This window comes from Vigna umbellata, chromosome 9, assembly GCF_029865625.1.
Source record: "Vigna umbellata cultivar VRB3 chromosome 9, Vumbellata_1.0, whole genome shotgun sequence".
NCBI lineage: Eukaryota > Viridiplantae > Streptophyta > Magnoliopsida > Fabales > Fabaceae > Vigna > Vigna umbellata.
In genome coordinates this window covers 17,214,510-17,233,883 of record NC_142173.1, presented here as the reverse complement: position 1 = coordinate 17,233,883, position 19,374 = coordinate 17,214,510, and the positions used below count along the sequence as shown (strand labels likewise).

Here is a 19,374-nt window from a genome sequence, read left to right as displayed (position 1 = left end):
AAAGTTGTGTAAAAGTATCTATGTACATGCCCTTTTATAGGGTCGAAGAAGAAAAGAAAAGAGAAAATGAATGAGGGAAAAGAGACTTGCTTTCAACGCTTCAAGCTTCTGATCGGACAGCCAGCCTTCATTTGCTTCGAGCTCGTGTTTCCAGCCATTTGATCCTCTCCGGTTAGCTTTCCTTTCTTGTCGATCATCTTCTCCGGTCCAGGTAAGTGACGCTTGGGCACGACTTCGTGTTCTCGCTTCGCTCTTTGCCCTAACTCAAGGGTGTTTGTGCTTTGGGTGTTACTCCCTCCACCTCCCCAATTCCATTACATATTTTTTGAATTACAAAACTAACCTTTTATAATTACAAAAATAACCTTTTTTTCTTTTTAATCCTAATTATTTACTTTTATAATTAAACTAATAAATAACTTTTTATATAATTATAAAATTATTAAAGAATACAAAAAGTCATATATAAAAATATATATTATACAAAAACCCTAACTATATATAACGTACAAAATAAAAAAAATCTAAATATATACTAATAAGAATAAAGATCCTCAAAAATACATTATTAAAATACATCAAAATATATTCAAAAATAATATATCAAAAAATATAAATTATATTATTTAAATATCTTCAAAATTAATAGAAAAAAAATGTAAAATAAAAACCGTAATCTTTAAACGGATGTGAGCATCCGTTTAAGGGAAAACGGATGTCAACATCCGTTTAAGGGAAAACGGATGTCCACATCCGTTTAAGGGAAAACGGATGTCCACATCCGTTTAAGGGAAAACGGATGTCCACATCCGTTTTCCCTTAAACGGATGTTAACATCTGTTGACGGATGCTCACATTCGTTTAAAGATTATACGGTTTATATTTTAGGGTTTTATTACGCACCTTCACGCCCTCTCACGCCTTTGAACCAGCACCTTGAAGCACCACCACAGTCACGGCTGAAGATGAATTGCTTTTCCCACTTTCAATCTTACTAAACACAAAGTTCACCACACTCTCACGTTACAATTCTATAAAAGAGAAGAAGAAGTGGAACATGAGAGACAACCTAGAGATAGTGAAACGTAAGAGACAACCTGGGAAAAATAATAAAGAGAAAGAGGGAAGAATGATAAAGAGAATGAATGTACGTGAGATTTTAAATAATATTAACCCTAAAATTTTAATAAGGGTAAAATAGGAATTAAAAAATAAAAAAAAGGGTAAAAGGGGAATGGGGTGGTGGAGGAAGCAAGTTGTGGTGGTGGAGGGAGTAACACCCTTGTGCTTTTGCTGCCAAATGAAGTGTCGAGAGAGTTCTTTTCTCCCAAATGAGTTGCACGAGCAAGGACCCCTATTCACTGCAGCCAGGACAAAACGACGTGTTTCATTTAATTGAAATTCAGCCCAAGTCCAGCCAACAACAGTAATAGCAGCGCCTATTCTTTCTCAAAACTGGCCCAATGTAGAACAACCATCCCAATTGCTTATGCTGACCCAGCCAAACACAACTGACCAAATTCAATCATTTAAAACTAGAGTGTTGCTCCCTCCACTGCCACCAGATACTCCCTGCACCACCCTATTCTTAATTTTCCCTTCATATAAAACAGATGTCAACATCCGTTTCGCCTTCAACGGATGTTGACATCTGTTTCGCCTTCAACGGATGTTGACATCCGTGAACAGATGTTGACATCCGTTTACATATTTTATATTTTATTTTATTATTTTTATTTAAAAAAAAACTTCAACGGATGTGACACATCCGTTTAATAAATTTTTAAAAAATATTTTAATTATTATTTAAATAATAATACATAAATTAAATTAATCATAATTATTTTATTAAATAAAATAAAATTAATTTACAAATAATTAAGTAATAATTTTAAAAAAATTAAATAATATTTATATATTAAATTAAAATACAATAAATTAAAAAACTAAAAACTGAAAAGAAAAAGAAAACAATCTTCAACGGATGTCGCCACATCCGTTTTAATAAACTTTTAAAAAATATTTTAATTATTATTTAAATAATAATACATAAATTAAATTAATAATAATTATTTTATTAAATAAAATAAAATTAATTTATAAATAATTAAGTAATAATTTTTAAAAATTAAATAATATTTATATATTAATTTAAAATACAATAAATTAAAAATCTAAAAACTAAAAAAAAAACTCAACGGATGTGGCACGTCCGTTAACGGACGTGGCACGTCCGTTAACGGACGTGCCACATCCGTTGAAGAATTTTTTCTTCAACGGATGTCAACATTCGTTTAAGAAAAGAGGTGGGAGTGTGAGATATTTTAAAATATAAAGGATAGTTTTGAAATTTAAAAAAAAAATGTGGTGGTGTAGGGAGCAATATAGGGTGGTGTAGGGAGTAACCCTCTTAAAACCAATGCAGCAGCCCAACTCAGCAACAATTACTCCAGGTACAGCGAGCCAAATCTTCTAATCAGCCCAAGGCAGCTTCAAAGCACCTTTAGCAGCCCAACAGCCCAACAACGGCCCAACCTGCATAAAAGAAAAAACAATAATACCAAATTAAAGAAAAGAAAAAGAAATTTAACAATTAAAAAGAAAGATTTTTATTAAAGATTTTCTTAAAAAAAATATAAAATCTCTAATTATTAACAAGAACTAAAAAATACTCCTAAAAATCTACTTTTAACTAAAATTATACAAAACTAAAGAATTTAAGAAAAAACCTAAAATTATCCTAACAATTAAGAACAACGAGAAACTAAGAAAGACTCTTAAACACAGAAAAATATGTAAATTTGGAGAGTTATCACTCACCCATGCACTTCACATAATTTATCTTCTTTTTCTCTCTTTCACAACAACGTACAACTCTCTCTTTTCTATTCCTTCTTCTTTATTTCTTTTCCAAACCTGAACCTCAACTTCCTTATAATTCCCAACACACATTCCTTTTTTCCCTTATGCAACCCGAGACCAAACCCTTATGCAACACGTATTCCCATTTTTCTTTCTCTTTCTCCTTTCACGATCACACAAACCCATTCCCTTTTCTTCACCAAATACCACTCTCTTACTTTCAAAACCCCACTCTCCACTTCACTTATTCTCACAGACCCAACCTTCCCTTCGCTTCCCCTCTAATCTCACCACTCTCCCTCACCATTCCTCTACCCTCTTCTCTTTTTTTCACTCTAAAATTGCTCTCCCTCCCATACTCACGTGAACACTCATTCAACCATACAACCCACGAAGTGCAACTCACACCACACAAGGCAACAGGAGGAGAATCCTCTCAACTAGGTCATCCCTTATTCACCGAGGTCATAAAACACCTTCACCGAAAACCCAAAGACATTCACTCACCCATTAGAACCTTCCTCGTTTCTTCCACAAAACAGAAGAGGAACTTGAGACCTTCCCCAGCTCACTCAAGTTCCTAGAGTGGGTATCATGTTAAGACAAACTTGGTTTAAGACAAGCTTGTCTAATATCTTTGGTTTTGAAGTTTAACTAAATAATATGAAACAAAGAAGTCTATGTGTATAGAAAACTAACTCTGAACCAGAAAAACACTAAGCAAAACTGCTAGGTCAGAAAACCTTAAGCTGAGTTAGAAAACTAACAAAACAAACATCAAACACTAGGGTAGAACATTCTAGATTAGAAAACCAACCTTGAACTAGTAAAACACTAAGCTAGGGAACCCTAAATCCTAAACCCTAAACCAAAAAGAAGAATGCCAAGTTAGAAAAACACTAGGCTAGGAAACTATAAGGCCTAATAAAAATCACAACCTCATCAAAAGAGACAAATAGAAAACAAGTGTCTAAACCGCCACGACAAAAACTCTAAGATAGAAGGAACATATTCACCAAAAAGAAAAGGTGTGGATCGTCTATGAAAAAGTCAAACATAAAAATTCGTAGAAAGGTCAAACTAGAGACAAACAACTGAAGACCCTAAAAAATTGGAAAACAACATAAGTAGAAAATTGACACAAAACATAGAACCTGAATCTCCAAGGAAGAAAACCTTAAGAAAACACCTAGGTTCTTAGGGAACAAAAAAATATTTAGGTCAAAACACCTAGACAACATGCTAAACGATTGTTTTGCCTAAAGTGTTTAAGAGTGTTAAAGTTAAACGCTTAAAGCTTATCATACCCATAAGGTATTCAGTTTAGCTCTCGAAAACAAACCATGTCAAGACGATGTTTTTGACAAAACACACTAAAAGATTAAAAGACTAAAATACAAAAGAAAACATAAATAAGCTAAATGTTATATGTCTAAAGAAGAGACAAAGATCAAAAGAAACGCTTACTTGCCTAAACGAATGAGCTAAAACAATGCTTTGTCCAACGACAAAGTTTTACTCAATGCTTGGTATCTTTAAAAGAAAAGCTCAATTGTCAAATGCTACCTTAACAGTAGGAAATAAAAGAAAAAAACTTTGTTGTTCTGAGCAAGCATTAAATGACATGAAATGTTCAACATTTAAAAACAAAAAAAGTGATATCTGATGAGTAGATTGTATATCAAAATCCAATCAGATCAGTAGTAAGTAACAGGAAAGACATTCACAAAATGATTCTCCTTTAGAAAATAGTGACACACTAACTTTGTCAAAACAAATCATGAAATCAATATATAAAACACCAACCAAGAAGTCTCTTACAGACTAAACGATATCAGCTAACTTCACAAACACAAAATTATTAGAAAATACAGAACCCTAAACAATTGATAAAAGCTTTCAAAAACACTAAATAGGACATACCTTTTATACATGTTTTCATCTTGTTCAGGACATTTGCTACAAACATTCATTAATCTGATCTCATACGTATCAAAATGAACGTTGAAGAGAGAAAGATTGAACAAGTCATCAAAATTTGTGCCAAAAGGACAAGAACAAACTGCTTTTGACAAATGATCTGAAAAACACGTCTGTTTTGAAAAAAGACACCATCATATGTCTAATGTCAACACCAATAGCCATGAAAGAACATATCTCAAGACAATCTTCACCAAACTGTCATATTATCAAATCTCAAGACAAGCATCGTCACAACGACTGTATCATCAAGGTGTATAAATAAAGGACTAGAAGAAAGAAGAAGATGATAATGAAGAGGAGAGAAAATATGAAGATATCTCATCATCCGTTGAGCAAAGAAACCTCTTTGAGCTATTAAAGCTAAATTCCTAAAAACAATAGAAGAGCATAAGAAAACAAGAACATTCTCAAGCTTCATCAGAAAATTCACTAGAAGAAAGAAGAGAGAGTGAAATGCAGAAAAAGATCTCTTAAGCCTCATTGCAATATCTATTTGAAATTGTAACAAGAGAGAAAAGAGAGAGAAAAAGCAAAAGAAAAGCATCGCACTAGTGCTTCATTGTAATATTTGCTTACTTGTGTAAGGTGAGAGAAAAAGAGTGGTGAAATAAACACAAACACCTGCGAGTGTTTAGACTGCTTTGTATTGTATTCATATCTTTTCTACGAGAGTAATAGTTTAAACGACTTGTAAGCAATCTTTGATTGCAATTCTGGAGAGAATCAAAAGACTTACAACTGAACTCTTTCTGAGTTAAGAATATCTAGGTGAGGTCGCCGAGTATCAAGAGTGGTGCTAATACTAAGAGTGGTGAATAATATTGCACAATCAAGAGTGAGTGAAACTCAACTAGGCGGTATTGTGGATACCAGAAAGCCCAGGAATACCAGGAATGTTGAGAATACTCAAGGAAATCTAGACGTGGTAGTCTAGTACCAAGAGTGGTGAGAATAATCAAGGAAATCTAGGTGTGGTAGTCTAGTACCAAGAGTGGTGCGAATACTCAACTAGTCAAAGGTAATTAACAACTACTTGTTGATTGAGAAACTAGGAGTGATGCGAATACTCAACTGATCTAGGATAATTGAAGGTTATTCACTGATCAAAGATACTAGGAGTGGTGAAAAATACTTCATAACTAGGAGTAGGTGATACTCAACTAGACGATGTATCATAATGATACTAAAAGCGTCAAGGGATACTGGGAGTGATGAATAATACTTCGCAATTAGGAGTGAGTTGAACTCAAATAGTCAAAAGTTACAATGGTTACTCAATAGGAATAGGAACACCAAGAGTGATTTAAAACACTCAACTGTACTTCATTGAATATCAAATGGAATCCTCTAAGTTAACTCAGAGGAGAAGTGGACGTAGCCCTAACAGGTTAACTAGTATAAAACAACTTGTGTGATTTGGCTTGTTGATAAATGATCTTGTTATAGTTCACATTTGGATACATCTAGTTAGTCATGTAAATGATCTTATCGATATAGTGTTTACTGAAAAGTATCTCTAACTCGCAAGTGTTACGTACATCATGTTCAATTTGTAAGTTGCAACAAAGTTAAGGAAACATTATTCAATCCCCCTTCTAATGTTTCCTCGCACCTTTGTACCGAAACTCCATGGATAACACCCAACAGAATAAATAGAAAGACTTAACAGTCCCCCTTTGCACCACACACACCACCTCCATATACAAACTACACACACACACACACACACACATATATATATATATATATATATAGAGAGAGAGAGAGATAAATAGATAGATAGATAGATATAACACTACACTTCTCAGAACCACAATAGGGAGGACAAGAGTTAATATTCACTCAACACTACCACGTGAAAAAGTACCCTATAACCACGAAAATACATGCATGCATTCATATCATACGCAAACAACATAAAATTTTATGCAACCTACTCAAAACAGATACCTCATCATGGAAGTTTTGACTTAGAACTCAATATTAACAAGAAAACACACGGTTTTCTCCCCTTACCTAGTTTTCTAGAGAGTTGCTATCGGTCCCTAGCTTCCTAGTAAAGCTTGAAAGGTCTTCCCTCTCTCACAACAACAACAACAACCTCTCCCTTCTCTTGCTCTCAATTCACTCACGTCTAGTTCAATCACGTGGTAACCCATCATGTAACGCCCTAAATTCTGGGATGCCACGTGTTTAAAAAAACCGGTAACTTTCAAACTTTCTTATAGCGTGGAAACATATTTTTAAAAAAATCCTTAACCTTGACATGCATAACTTATTTAAAACATAATAGTTCCAAAAGCCTTTTCCAATTACATTGTTCTAAAAGTAATTAAAATAATTAACGAAATAAACCAACTACAATTACATTGTTTCAAAAATCTATATCGAAAAAACTTTTTAAAGAAAACTCAAATCTTTCCGCCGTCATCTAACGAATCTAACATGCCTCTAAAACATCTGCAATATCACATGTTCACATATGACATTTTATATGATCATTGTCGATAATTTCATTCACAAACACAAACACAAACACGTAAGAGGTAAGTTACCGTTAAAATAATCATAATAATAACAAGATTTAACACATTGAAATATAACAACCATAACCATCACCCCATACTTAATAGTAATAACAATAGGATTCATAATCTTCTAACACAACAAGTCAATATCCTATTAAATTTCTCAATCCTAGATCCCCGTTCTTTGACCCTATTTTATACACTCAGTAGAACCTATGCTAACTACTCATTAAACTATTATAATAACACTTCGATTAACATAACATCACCTGGAGCATTCTATACCATGATCATCATCATAGGTATACCACCACCATGACTATCCCAATAAAAAACAGACCATGAGCATCAACAAAGCATAAACACCAAAGTGGAAATAGTCACTCTCACTTTTATATAGAGTTGTCAAAACGGGCCACCCAGCCCGACCCGGCTCAGCCTACCACGGGTTGACCACTTAGTGAGCCAACCCAACCCAGCTCATTTATTAGCGAGCCAGAAAAATTCGAACCCGGCCCAACCCACCACGGGTTGGTGGGTAAATGGGTTTGCTCATTGACACACTTAATTACATTTTTTTAAATAAAAAAATTACAAACTTTCTATAATTTAAATCTAAACAAATTTCACTCCCAAATTTCACTCCCAACATGGGTGTTTAATAAATTTTGAAAATTAGGAATTTAAATATTTTTTTTCAAGCAAAAACAAAATAATAAATATTTTTTTATAAAATTAAAATTAAATTTTAATAAAATAAAATTAGGTAGGTGGGTTGGTGGGCCAACCCGGCCCACCATGGGTTCAACCCGCATGAACCGGATTTAAATGAGCCAAGTTGAAATCTGACCCGCATAAAAAAACATACAATTTTTTCAAACCCAACCTGGCTCAAACCCGTGGTGGGCCGAGTTGACCCGCGGGTTGTGACACATTTTGAGAGCTCTACTTTAATACCCTACCTCACCGACTGTAGCCGCTCCTACAACTTAATTTGTAGATTCCCCATACAAATACATTCGAGTAGTCCCATAATCGAGCTAAGGAACATGTAATTCTGTCACACAAGGCAAGAGGAAGCACCTATCCGCAGATAGCACCAGAATTTACAAGATACAACAAGTAGACTTATCCTCCACTCTCATGCTCATTAATCAATTCTCAGGTACACCCCAACATTCACTCATTCTTCAATCTCAACCATAAGTCAAACATGACTCTAAACACAACAACTATTCTCATTTCCTGCTTAGCATCATTCACACATCAACTTATATAGTATCATCTATATTCTAATGGAAGTCCAATAAGAACCCCTCATGGGTCCTGCTCTAATAATAGAGTGCAATTATAATATAGCCCAATGTCCATTCAAAATAATAATTGAATTACTTCATATAAAATTTCATTCAAAAATACAATGTACTCAATGGACCCTCATGGATTCTACCAAACCAACAGATTATAAAACTAATATATATCATTCAATATCAAACCAAAAATAATAAATCATTTAATATTTTAATTAATCATTAAAACTTCACTATATCCTTTTCAAACTATTAATCATTGTGAGAACCTGATAATTAGTACACATTAAATCAATCTCTGATCACTATTTAATGCACCGTGACACGTCAAAATGCACTCACCTTTCCACTGCATGCGCCTGCCATGTGTCACGGTTGGAGCATTCTGAGAAGGTTAGTGGGAGACAAGTGGCGTGTGGAGGATGGGGAGTTTATTCTGCAGGGAAAGAGAAAAATAATTCTGGAAAAACTCTCCCTCTTCCTCCTGCATGCTTCATCTTCTTCTCAGAATTTATGCTTCCAAAATTCTCTGCCCTCTCTCTAAACTGTTTTCATCTTCTTCCTAAGAAAATTCACCAGAAAACCTTTGATCTTGTTTCAGACACCATAGAAACCTTCCCTGCACTGTGAACCTCATTCTGATCCGAACAGAATTGAGAACTGAACTGGTAAGTTCTCATCTCTGCACCTTCGTCCATTTGGTTCATGCACACCAAAATTCTGGTTGCATGCATAAGTTAGAAGTCTGATCTGCTTACGGTTTTGGTGTGTTAGATTAAGTGGAGGTGGTTGAGTGAAAGTCTGATAGAAAGCTGTAAGAGCACGAAAGAAACTCTAAACAATTGAAGTGAACTGCTTGATAAGGTAAGGGAAGTTTATATGTTTAATTTATACTGTTTGATTTATGATCTGAGATGCATGTATGGAAAGCATGATGTTTGAGTATTTTGAAACGTTTACTGATATGGAATATGATTTCTGGTTTGTTTTGCATGTGTGAAAAATATGAAGTTGAGTTGTTAGAAATGATCACTGATATCTGATATGCATTCTGGTTTGGATGAATCTGTCATGAACTGATACGGCTTGTATGAATTATATTTGATGTTGAATTTGTTTTAAATGCATGTTGAGTTGATTATGGATGAATGGAGAATGGCTATTGTGTGGTTGGAATGATTTTAAATGTTGAAATCTGCATGATGATGATGTTTGAAGGGAATTAAACCTGAAATGGAAGTATAAAGTTGGAAAATGGAAATCTGGAAAAATTCTGCTAAGTGTGAAAAATCTAAATTTTCTGATCATTCTCTGTTGCTAAAAGGACGTTCGTCACTGTACGGTCTTAGACCGTTCGGTTTTGATTAACATGACTTAGATTGGAATTCATTCATTTGGAATGAATTCTGCTCGAGAACGAGCGTCCCCCAATTGAGTGAATGAGCGTTCGTTCTGCTCAGTATAGATCAATATTTAAAACTTTATAAATAAGTGACGTTCGGTCTTAAGTCGAGCGTTCGTCCTCAATGACGTTCGGCCTCATGTCGAGCGTTCGTCCTTATTGTTGTTCGACCTTATGTCGAACGTTAGTTCTAGAGAGCGTTCGTCCTTAAACTGAACGTTCGTCCAAAGTTGGCGTTCGGTCCTATACCGAAACGCTCGTCCTATAAAGCGCTTGGGTTATAACCAGCGTTAGTGCTGATTCGTGCTTGGTCATTGACCTAGCGTTCGTCCACAGCAGGGTTCGGTTTCTAACTGAACGCTCGTCCTTATTATTGAATTCTGAGCGAACGTAATTGACGTTCGTCCAAAGTAAATTTCTGAACGTTCATTCATTGACAGTAAGAGTTGTTTCTGTACTTTAAATATTCTGGTTATTTATCTAAGTTATTCTGTAAGATAATTATTTCTTTTGATTCAACCTAAAGTTCTTGTACTCAACATCTTCTAAGTATTATTCTGAACTTCTAAATTCAATCTCATCTAAATTCTTTAAGAATTCTTAATGTCCATCAGTGAATAAGAGTTCGTTTCTTTTGTTCAGAAACGTGAAATCAAAGGTTCTGTAATAAGTTCGTTTTATTTGAGTAAAGAATGCATGGACGTTAATGTTAAGAGAGTGGAACATAGAATGAAAATGTGAAAATGAGAAATGTTTAATGTGGACGAATGATATGTTGAACGAATTATTGGAATTGGATTTTTACGAGCGTTCCAGGGAGGAACGTCTCTTATATGATTGAATATTGAATTGGTAAAGTATGACTGTGGTTAGTTAATGCTGGCTTGGTCCATCCTGATATTCCGTGATACACCTCTTCAAGTAGAAGGGGGTAGTCATGCGTGGGAATGGCAGGAGGTCCTTAGTCCATAAGTTAACATGGGCGACGTAAGAACGGACTTACCTCGAGTGGCAGCTGTTTGGTGTTACCCAGTTACTACACCACTCGGGTGCAAGGACGCCTGTAACTACATGGTTCATACAGTCCGGACGGTCTGTCTTATTATATGCCTTTATATGATTATTATTTGATGAATTACATGCTGTATGTGTGTTTAGAAATGTAACTGTATGTGTTGATTGTATAAATTAAATATTATAAGCTTACCCTTGCATTTCCATTGTGTTGTCTACTGTACATGTATACTCCGTCTTGTCAAATGCAATGATCATCCGTTGTGGATGTGAGCAGATGGTGGTGCATCCCTTGAAGCAATGCTGGAAGAAGAAAATTTGGACGACTCCAATCTGGTTGAAGTTGAAGTAAAGGCCGAGCCTTAGAGTGCTCGTTTGATTTAGGCTGTACATGTTAGCATAATTATAACGTTCGGCCACCTATTTTGTAAGGCCGTTCGTTTTATTCATCTCTGATTGTATTTTGGTGCACGTTAGTTTATGTATTTAAGAGCGTTCATTCTTGGTTTTATTGTATGCGTTTACACGCGTCCTCTGTACTGATGCCGTTAGGCTTTTCAATCCAGTTTTAAATGCAAAGACTGTTTGTGATTACTGTTAATTGTAATTAATTCTGAATTATAGTGATTACTGTATTTTGGGATGTTACATTAGTGGTATCAGAGCAGTTTTGTTCTTCTAAGGACACTGTAGGGTTATGAGTGCACTGTGTTTTGCTGTGTGCTTATTGCATGTTTAATGAGTTATTATTGTTTTAACTCTTGGACATAACTAATGCTCGTTTGTTTTTCTCTGCATCCAGAGAACAAATGGCACCTAGACTTCCTCCTCCTCCTCAACCGAATGAGTCCGAAACGTCCAACAACACTAGATTGTTGGAAACCGTGGTGGAAAGATTGCATCAACAGAATACCACGTTGCTGGAGCAAAACGCCACCTTGATGCAGCAAAACCAAGCTGCTATGCAAGGTTTGGAGGCCTCGCGTGTCAATTCTGAAAACACGCAAAGGCAGTTGATGGAAATCTTGGCTGCAACTAGAGGCGCGCCTGGAGCATCTTCTTCAAACGCTGCTCAACCTGCTGCCGAGTGGAGTTTGGAGAGCTTCCTGCAGCATCACCCAGCTAAGTTCAGTGGCAAGTGTCCTCCCTGATGAGGCTGATCAGTGGCTGAGGGATATGGAGAGGATTTTTAACGCCAAAAGGTGTCCGGATGAGAACAGGTTGGCGTATACAGAATACTTATTAACTGGAGAAGCAAGCCATTGGTGGACGAGCACAAGGGCCATACTGGTAGACGCTCACCGCCCTGTTACTTGGGAAGTATTCCGTAATAAGTTTTATGAGGAATATTTCCCTGACAGCGTAAAGTTTGCAAAGGAGGTGGAGTTTTTACAGCTGGTTCAAGGTGGAATGTCTGTATCAGAATACACCAATAAGTTTAAACACCTTGTCCGATTCAATACAATGGCCACTAGTGAGGAGTGGCAGTGCAGAAAATTTGAGAATGGTCTACGCAGTGATCTGAAGGTTGTGATTTCCAGTTTATGCATCCGAACGTTCCCTGCCATGGTGGAGAGGGCTAAGGTACTGGAAAAGAATTTAGCAGAGGTGGAACGGTATAAGAAACAACAAACAGTAAGGGGGCCAATTGTCTCAAGGGGGAGTGTGAATCAGAGAGGATCCCCTTACGCTCGCCCAGCAGCCAACACAAGTGGATCTCAAGCCTTGATTCCTGCTGGACAGTCTGGACAGCAAGGTAGTATCACTTGTTTTCAGTGTGGAGGGCCACACTACCGTTCATCATGCCCTCAGTTGGCGAGAGGAAAACATTGTGCTCGTTGCGGAAGAAGTGGACATGGAACGAATGAGTGCAACTCTGGTGGGAGAGCAGTGATGAGGCCGCCAAACGCAGGAAGAAATCAACAAGGAAGGGGTGGTCGAGCCCAAGCTACTGGGCGTGTGTACGCAATTACTGGTGCGGAAGCAGCAAGTTCAGGTACACTTATCACCAGTACTTGCTTGTTATATGGAATGCAATGTTGTGTGCTGTTTGATTCGGGGGCGACGCACTCCTTCATCTCGAAGGCGTGTGTTGAAAAGCTGGGAATAGTGGAGAGAGATATGCAGTTTGAATTGGTGGTATCAACACCAGCGGCTGGAGAGCTTAGGACATCTACCGTATGCATTAGATGTCCTATTGTGGTAGAGGGGCATAGTTATAAGGTGAATTTAATCTGTTTACCTTTGAAGGACTTGGAGATAATTCTAGGAATGGATTGGCTAGCTGCCAACCATATTATTATTGATTGTGGCAAGAAGGAATTAGTGTTTCCTGAAGAGGATGAAGAATACTTGGGTGTAACTTTCGGTCAATTGAAGGAGGATATAATGGAAGGTGCAAGCTGTTTTCTCATCATGACGCATGAAGATAAGGAGTTAAGGGGGTTGGCAGAAGCACGGATGAACAAGGGGAGCAGTAATGAGAGCACGGTCGTGAAGGAATTTCTGGACGTATTTCCAGAAGATATACCAGGATTGCCTCCTGTTAGAGAGATTGAATTCACCATTGATTTGGTGACAACAGCTGCACCTATATCTGTTCAACCTTACCGGATGGCGCCTGCAGAATTGACCGAGCTTAAGAAACAGATTGAAGAACTTATGGAGAAGCAATTCATCAGACCAAGTGTATCACCATGGGGAGCTCCTGTACTCTTGGTGAAAAAGAAAGATGGTAGCTCTCGGTTATGTATAGACTACAGGCAATTAAATAAGCTGACCATCAAGAACAAATACCCGTTGCCAAGGATAGACGATTTGCTGGATCAGCTGCATGGAGCAACGGTATTTTCAAAAATTGATTTGCGTTCAGGATATCACCAAATAAGGGTTAAGGAGGACGACATCCAGAAGACAGCATTTAGATCACGTTATGGACATTATGAGTACGTGGTCATGCCATTTGGAGTAACGAACGCTCCAGCCATCTTCATGGATTACATGAACCGGATATTCAGACCCTATTTGGATAAGTTTGTAGTTGTGTTTATAGATGATATTCTCATCTACTCCAAAAGCAATGCCGAACATGAGGAGCATTTGAGAACAGTACTAACCGTATTGAGGGAGAAAGAGTTGTACGCAAAGCTGTCAAAGTGTGAATTCTGGTTAAAGGAGGTGCAGTTTTTGGGACATGTGATCTCGGCTGAAGGCATTTCAGTGGATCCCTCTAAGGTGAGAGCAGTGTTGGATTGGAAGAGCCCTCGTTCAGTCACAGAAGTGAGGAGTTTTGTGGGGCTAGCAGGCTATTACAGACGTTTCATAGAGGGGTTCGCCAAGATAGTGGCTCCACTTACTCAGTTGACTAGAAAGGATCATCCATTCGCTTGGACTGATGTGTGTGAGGAACGGTTCCAAGAGCTGAAGGCGAAACTGACGAGCGCCCAGTTTTAATTATTCCAGACACGTCCAAGCCATTTGAAGTATACTGTGACGCTTCTCACCATGGTTTAGGCTGTGTGCTCATGCAAGAGAGACGTGCAGTAGCTTACGCGTCTCGCCAGTTGAAGATTCATGAACGCAATTATCCCACACGACCTGGAGTTGGCAGCTGTCGTTTTTGCACTAAAGATTTGGAGGCACTATTATACGGATCAACGTTCAAGTCTTTAGTGATCACAAGAGCCTCAAATATTTGTTTGATCAGAGGGAGCTGAATATGAGGCAAAGACGTTGGCTGGAATTTTTAAAAGATTATGATTTTGAACTGCTATATCACCCTGGGAAAGCCAACGTAGTGGCAGACGCCCTAAGCAGGAATACAGTACAAGTCTCATTGATGATGGTGAAGGAGCTGAACTTGGTGGAGAATTTTAGAGATCTAAGATTACAATTTGAATTAGGAGAGAACGTAATAAGGTGCTGTAATCTTAGAATTTCTAGTGATGTGTTTGACAGAATCTGGATGAAGCAACGTGAGGATGAAGAACTGTTGAAGATATTTGATGCACTCGGTTCAGAAAAAGCTAAGGAGTTTAATGCTGGAACGGATGGTATGTTGCGTTATTTGGGAAGAACTTGCATTCCCAATGATGGAGAGCTGAAACGTATTATATTGGAAGAAGCTCATCATAGTCGTCTTAGCATACACCCCGGTATGACTAAGATGTATCAAGATCTTAGGAAATCTTTCTGGTGGCCGGGAATGAAGAGTGATGTTGCACGCTTTGTGGCATCTTGCTTGACCTGTCAACGTGCAAAGGCTGAACACCAACGTCCAGGAGGGTTGCTTCAATCACTGGAAATTCCAGAATGGAAGTGGGACAGCATCTCCATGGATTTTGTGACTCACCTGCCACGAACAGTGAGGAATCATGACTCAATTTGGGTGATCGTGGACAGACTAACGAAGAGCGCTCACTTCCTACCAGTGAATTTGAAGATGTCAATGACGAATTTGGCTAAGTTGTATATCAAGGAGATCGTTCGTCTTCATGGAGTGCCCTCAAGCATCATTTCTGACCGAGACACGAGATTTACATCTCGGTTTTGGCAATCACTGCAAGGCGAATTGGGAAGCAAATTGCAGATGAGTTCTGCATATCACCCTCAGACGGATGGCCAATCTGAGCGAACCATCCAGACTCTTGAAGACTTGTTGAGGACATGCGTTATAGATCATGTGGGAGTGTGGGATGAAGTTCTGCCGCTTGTTGAATTCACATATAATAACAGCTTATCAAGTCTAAGCATAGGTAATGGCACCGTTTCGAAGCTCTCTTATGGAAGAAAGTGCTAGAACGCCTACTGTGCTTGGTTCCAAGAAGGTGAAACTGCATTAACTGGACCAGAATTAATTCAGCAAACAACAGAAAAAGTGAAACTGATCCAGGAGCGATTGAAGACGTCTCAAAGCAGGCAGAAATCGTATGCTGATAAGAGGAGAAGACCCTTAGAATTTGCTGCTGGAGACCACGTGTTTCTAAGGCTGAATCCTATCACTGGAGTAGGGAGAATTCTTCGTCCAAAGAAGCTATCACCAAAGTACGTTGGCCCTTATCAAATTCTAAAGAAGATTGGAGCAGTGGCGTATGAATTGGCGTTACCACCTCAACTGTCCAACCTTCATCCAGTCTTCCACGTTTCACAACTCAAGAAGTACATGGCTGATCCCTCACACGTGCTGGAGTTAGAAGACATCCAAATTCGCCCAGACCGGACACTGGAGATGCAACCTGTTTGTGTGGAAGACAGCCGCACCAGACTCTACAAAGGCAAAGATGTTCATCTCGTGAAAGTAGTGTGGAATGCCAAGACTGGTGACTCAACATGGGAGGTGGAAAAGACTGTGAAGGAGTTGTACCCTCACCTATTCCCTGGTAAGCTTTAGAATTTTCGAGGACGAAAATTTTTGTAGTTAGGGGGAATGTGAGAACCTGATAATTAGTACACATTAAATCAATCTCTGATCACTATTTAATGCACCGTGACACGTCAAAATGCACTCACCTTTCCACTGCATGCGCCTGCCATGTGTCACGGTTGGAGCATTCTGAGAAGGTTAGTGGGAGACAAGTGGCGTGTGGAGGATGGGGAGTTTATTCTGCAGGGAAAGAGAAAAATAATTCTGGAAAAACTCTCCCTCTTCCTCCTGCATGCTTCATCTTCTTCTCAGAATTTATGCTTCCAAAATTCTCTGCCCTCTCTCTAAACTGTTTTCATCTTCTTCCTAAGAAAATTCACCAGAAAACCTTTGATCTTGTTTCAGACACCATAGAAACCTTCCCTGCACTGTGAACCTCATTCTGATCCGAACAGAATTGAGAACTGAACTGGTAAGTTCTCATCTCTGCACCTTCGTCCATTTGGTTCATGCACACCAAAATTCTGGTTGCATGCATAAGTTAGAAGTCTGATCTGCTTACGGTTTTGGTGTGTTAGATTAAGTGGAGGTGGTTGAGTGAAAGTCTGATAGAAAGCTGTAAGAGCACGAAAGAAACTCTAAACAATTGAAGTGAACTGCTTGATAAGGTAAGGGAAGTTTATATGTTTAATTTATACTGTTTGATTTATGATCTGAGATGCATGTATGGAAAGCATGATGTTTGAGTATTTTGAAACGTTTACTGATATGGAATATGATTTCTGGTTTGTTTTGCATGTGTGAAAATATGAAGTTGAGTTGTTAGAAATGATCACTGATATCTGATATGCATTCTGGTTTGGATGAATCTGTCATGAACTGATACGGCTTGTATGAATTATATTTGATGTTGAATTTGTTTTAAATGCATGTTGAGTTGATTATGGATGAATGGAGAATGGCTATTGTGTGGTTGGAATGATTTTAAATGTTGAAATCTGCATGATGATGATGTTTGAAGGGAATTAAACCTGAAATGGAAGTATAAAGTTGGAAAATGGAAATCTGGAAAAATTCTGCTAAGTGTGAAAAATCTAAATTTTCTGATCATTCTCTGTTGCTAAAAGGACGTTCGTCACTGTACGGTCTTAGACCGTTCGGTTTTTGGTTAACATGACTTAGATTGGAATTCATTCATTTGGAATGAATTCTGCTCGAGAACGAGCGTCCCCCAATTGAGTGAATGAGCGTTCGTTCTGCTCAGTATAGATCAATATTTAAAACTTTATAAATAAGTGACGTTCGGTCTTAAGTCGAGCGTTCGTCCTCAATGACGTTCGGCCTCATGTCGAGCGTTCGTCCTTATTGTTGTTCGACCTTATGTCGAACGTTAGTTCTAGAGAGCGTTCGTCCTTATACTGAACGTTCGTCCAAAGTTGGCGTTCGGTCCTATACCGAAACGCTCGTCCTATAAAGCGCTTGGGTTATAACCAGCGTTAGTGCTGATTCGTGCTTGGTCATTGACCTAGCGTTCGTCCACAGCAGGGTTCGGTTTCTAACTGAACGCTCGTCCTTATTATTGAATTCTGAGCGAACGTAATTGACGTTCGTCCAAAGTAAATTTCTGAACGTTCATTCATTGACAGTAAGAGTTGTTTCTGTACTTTAAATATTCTGGTTATTTATCTAAGTTATTCTGTAAGATAATTATTTCTTTTGATTCAACCTAAAGTTCTTGTACTCAACATCTTCTAAGTATTATTCTGAACTTCTAAATTCAATCTCATCTAAATTCTTTAAGAATTCTTAATGTCCATCAGTGAATAAGAGTTCGTTTCTTTTGTTCAGAAACGTGAAATCAAAGGTTCTGTAATAAGTTCGTTTTATTTGAGTAAAGAATGCATGACGTTAATGTTAAGAGAGTGGAACATAGAATGAAAATGTGAAAATGAGAAATGTTTAATGTGGACGAATGATATGTTGAACGAATTATTGGAATTGGATTTTTACGAGCGTTCCAGGGAGGAACGTCTCTTATATGATTGAATATTGAATTGGTAAGTATGACTGTGGTTAGTTAATGCTGGCTTGGTCCATCCTGATATTCCGTGATACACCTCTTCAAGTAGAAGGGGGTAGTCATGCGTGGGAATGGCAGGAGGTCCTTAGTCCATAAGTTAACATGGGCGACGTAAGAACGGACTTACCTCGAGTGGCAGCTGTTTGGTGTTACCCAGTTACTACACCACTCGGGTGCAAGGACGCCTGTAACTACATGGTTCATACAGTCCGGACGGTCTGTCTTATTATATGCCTTTATATGATTATTATTTGATGAATTACATGCTGTATGTGTGTTTAGAAATGTAACTGTATGTGTTGATTGTATAAATTAAATATTATAAGCTTACCCTTGCATTTCCATTGTGTTGTCTACTGTACATGTATACTCCGTCTTGTCAAATGCAATGATCATCCGTTGTGGATGTGAGCAGATGGTGGTGCATCCCTTGAAGCAATGCTGGAAGAAGAAAATTTGGACGACTCCAATCTGGTTGAAGTTGAAGTAAAGGCCGAGCCTTAGAGTGCTCGTTTGATTTAGGCTGTACATGTTAGCATAGTTATAACGTTCGGCCACCTATTTTGTAAGGCCGTTCGTCTTATTCATCTCTGATTGTATTTTGGTGCACGTTAGTTTATGTATTTAAGAGCGTTCACTTTGGTTTTATTGTATGCGTTTACACGCGTCCTCTGTACTGATGCCGTTAGGCTTTTCAATCCAGTTTTAAATGCAAAGACTGTTTGTGATTACTGTTAATTGTAATTATTCTGAATTATAGTAATTACTGTATTTTGGGATGTTACAACGTTCTTTTCGAGCGAACATTTGGATTTTTTCTTTGTTTTTTCATA

The 19,374-nt window shown here is 37.8% G+C and overlaps 1 protein-coding gene and 1 long non-coding RNA gene across 3 annotated transcripts; both read left to right on the top strand.

The window, feature by feature from the left end:
* Positions 1-8,950: 8,950 nt before the first annotated feature.
* Positions 8,951-11,693, top strand: LOC148192751 (uncharacterized). Its single transcript, XR_015782313.1, has 3 exons — positions 8,951-9,351; positions 9,458-9,547; positions 11,377-11,693. It is a non-coding gene; the product is annotated as an uncharacterized LOC148192751 (long non-coding RNA).
* Positions 11,694-12,263: 570 nt separating this feature from the next.
* On the top strand, positions 12,264-19,180 carry LOC148192750 (uncharacterized). 2 transcript variants are annotated; one of them, XR_015781962.1, is made up of 3 exons: positions 15,938-16,933; positions 17,040-17,129; positions 18,957-19,180. XR_015781962.1 is itself a non-coding variant. In XM_088098291.1 (2 exons), exons 1-2 carry the CDS (start codon positions 12,276-12,278, stop codon positions 19,043-19,045), a joined length of 909 nt encoding a protein of 302 aa, XP_087954417.1. In that variant the 5' UTR covers positions 12,264-12,275; the 3' UTR covers positions 19,046-19,180. The 2 variants fall into 2 exon arrangements, 1 of the variants encoding a protein (XP_087954417.1); XM_088098291.1 differs by lacking the exons at positions 15,938-16,933; positions 17,040-17,129 and adding an exon at positions 12,264-13,095.
* The last annotated feature ends 194 nt before the right edge of the window (positions 19,181-19,374 follow it).

Coding starts and splice junctions, on each gene's coding strand:
- LOC148192750 (XM_088098291.1), top strand. CDS start 12,276: ATGGAGAGGATTTTTAACGCCAAAAGGTGTCCGGATGAGAACAGGTTG. Junction 13,096..18,956: donor TGCGGAAGCAGCAAGTTCAG/GTACACTTATCA, acceptor GGATGTGAGCAG/ATGGTGGTGCATCCCTTGAA.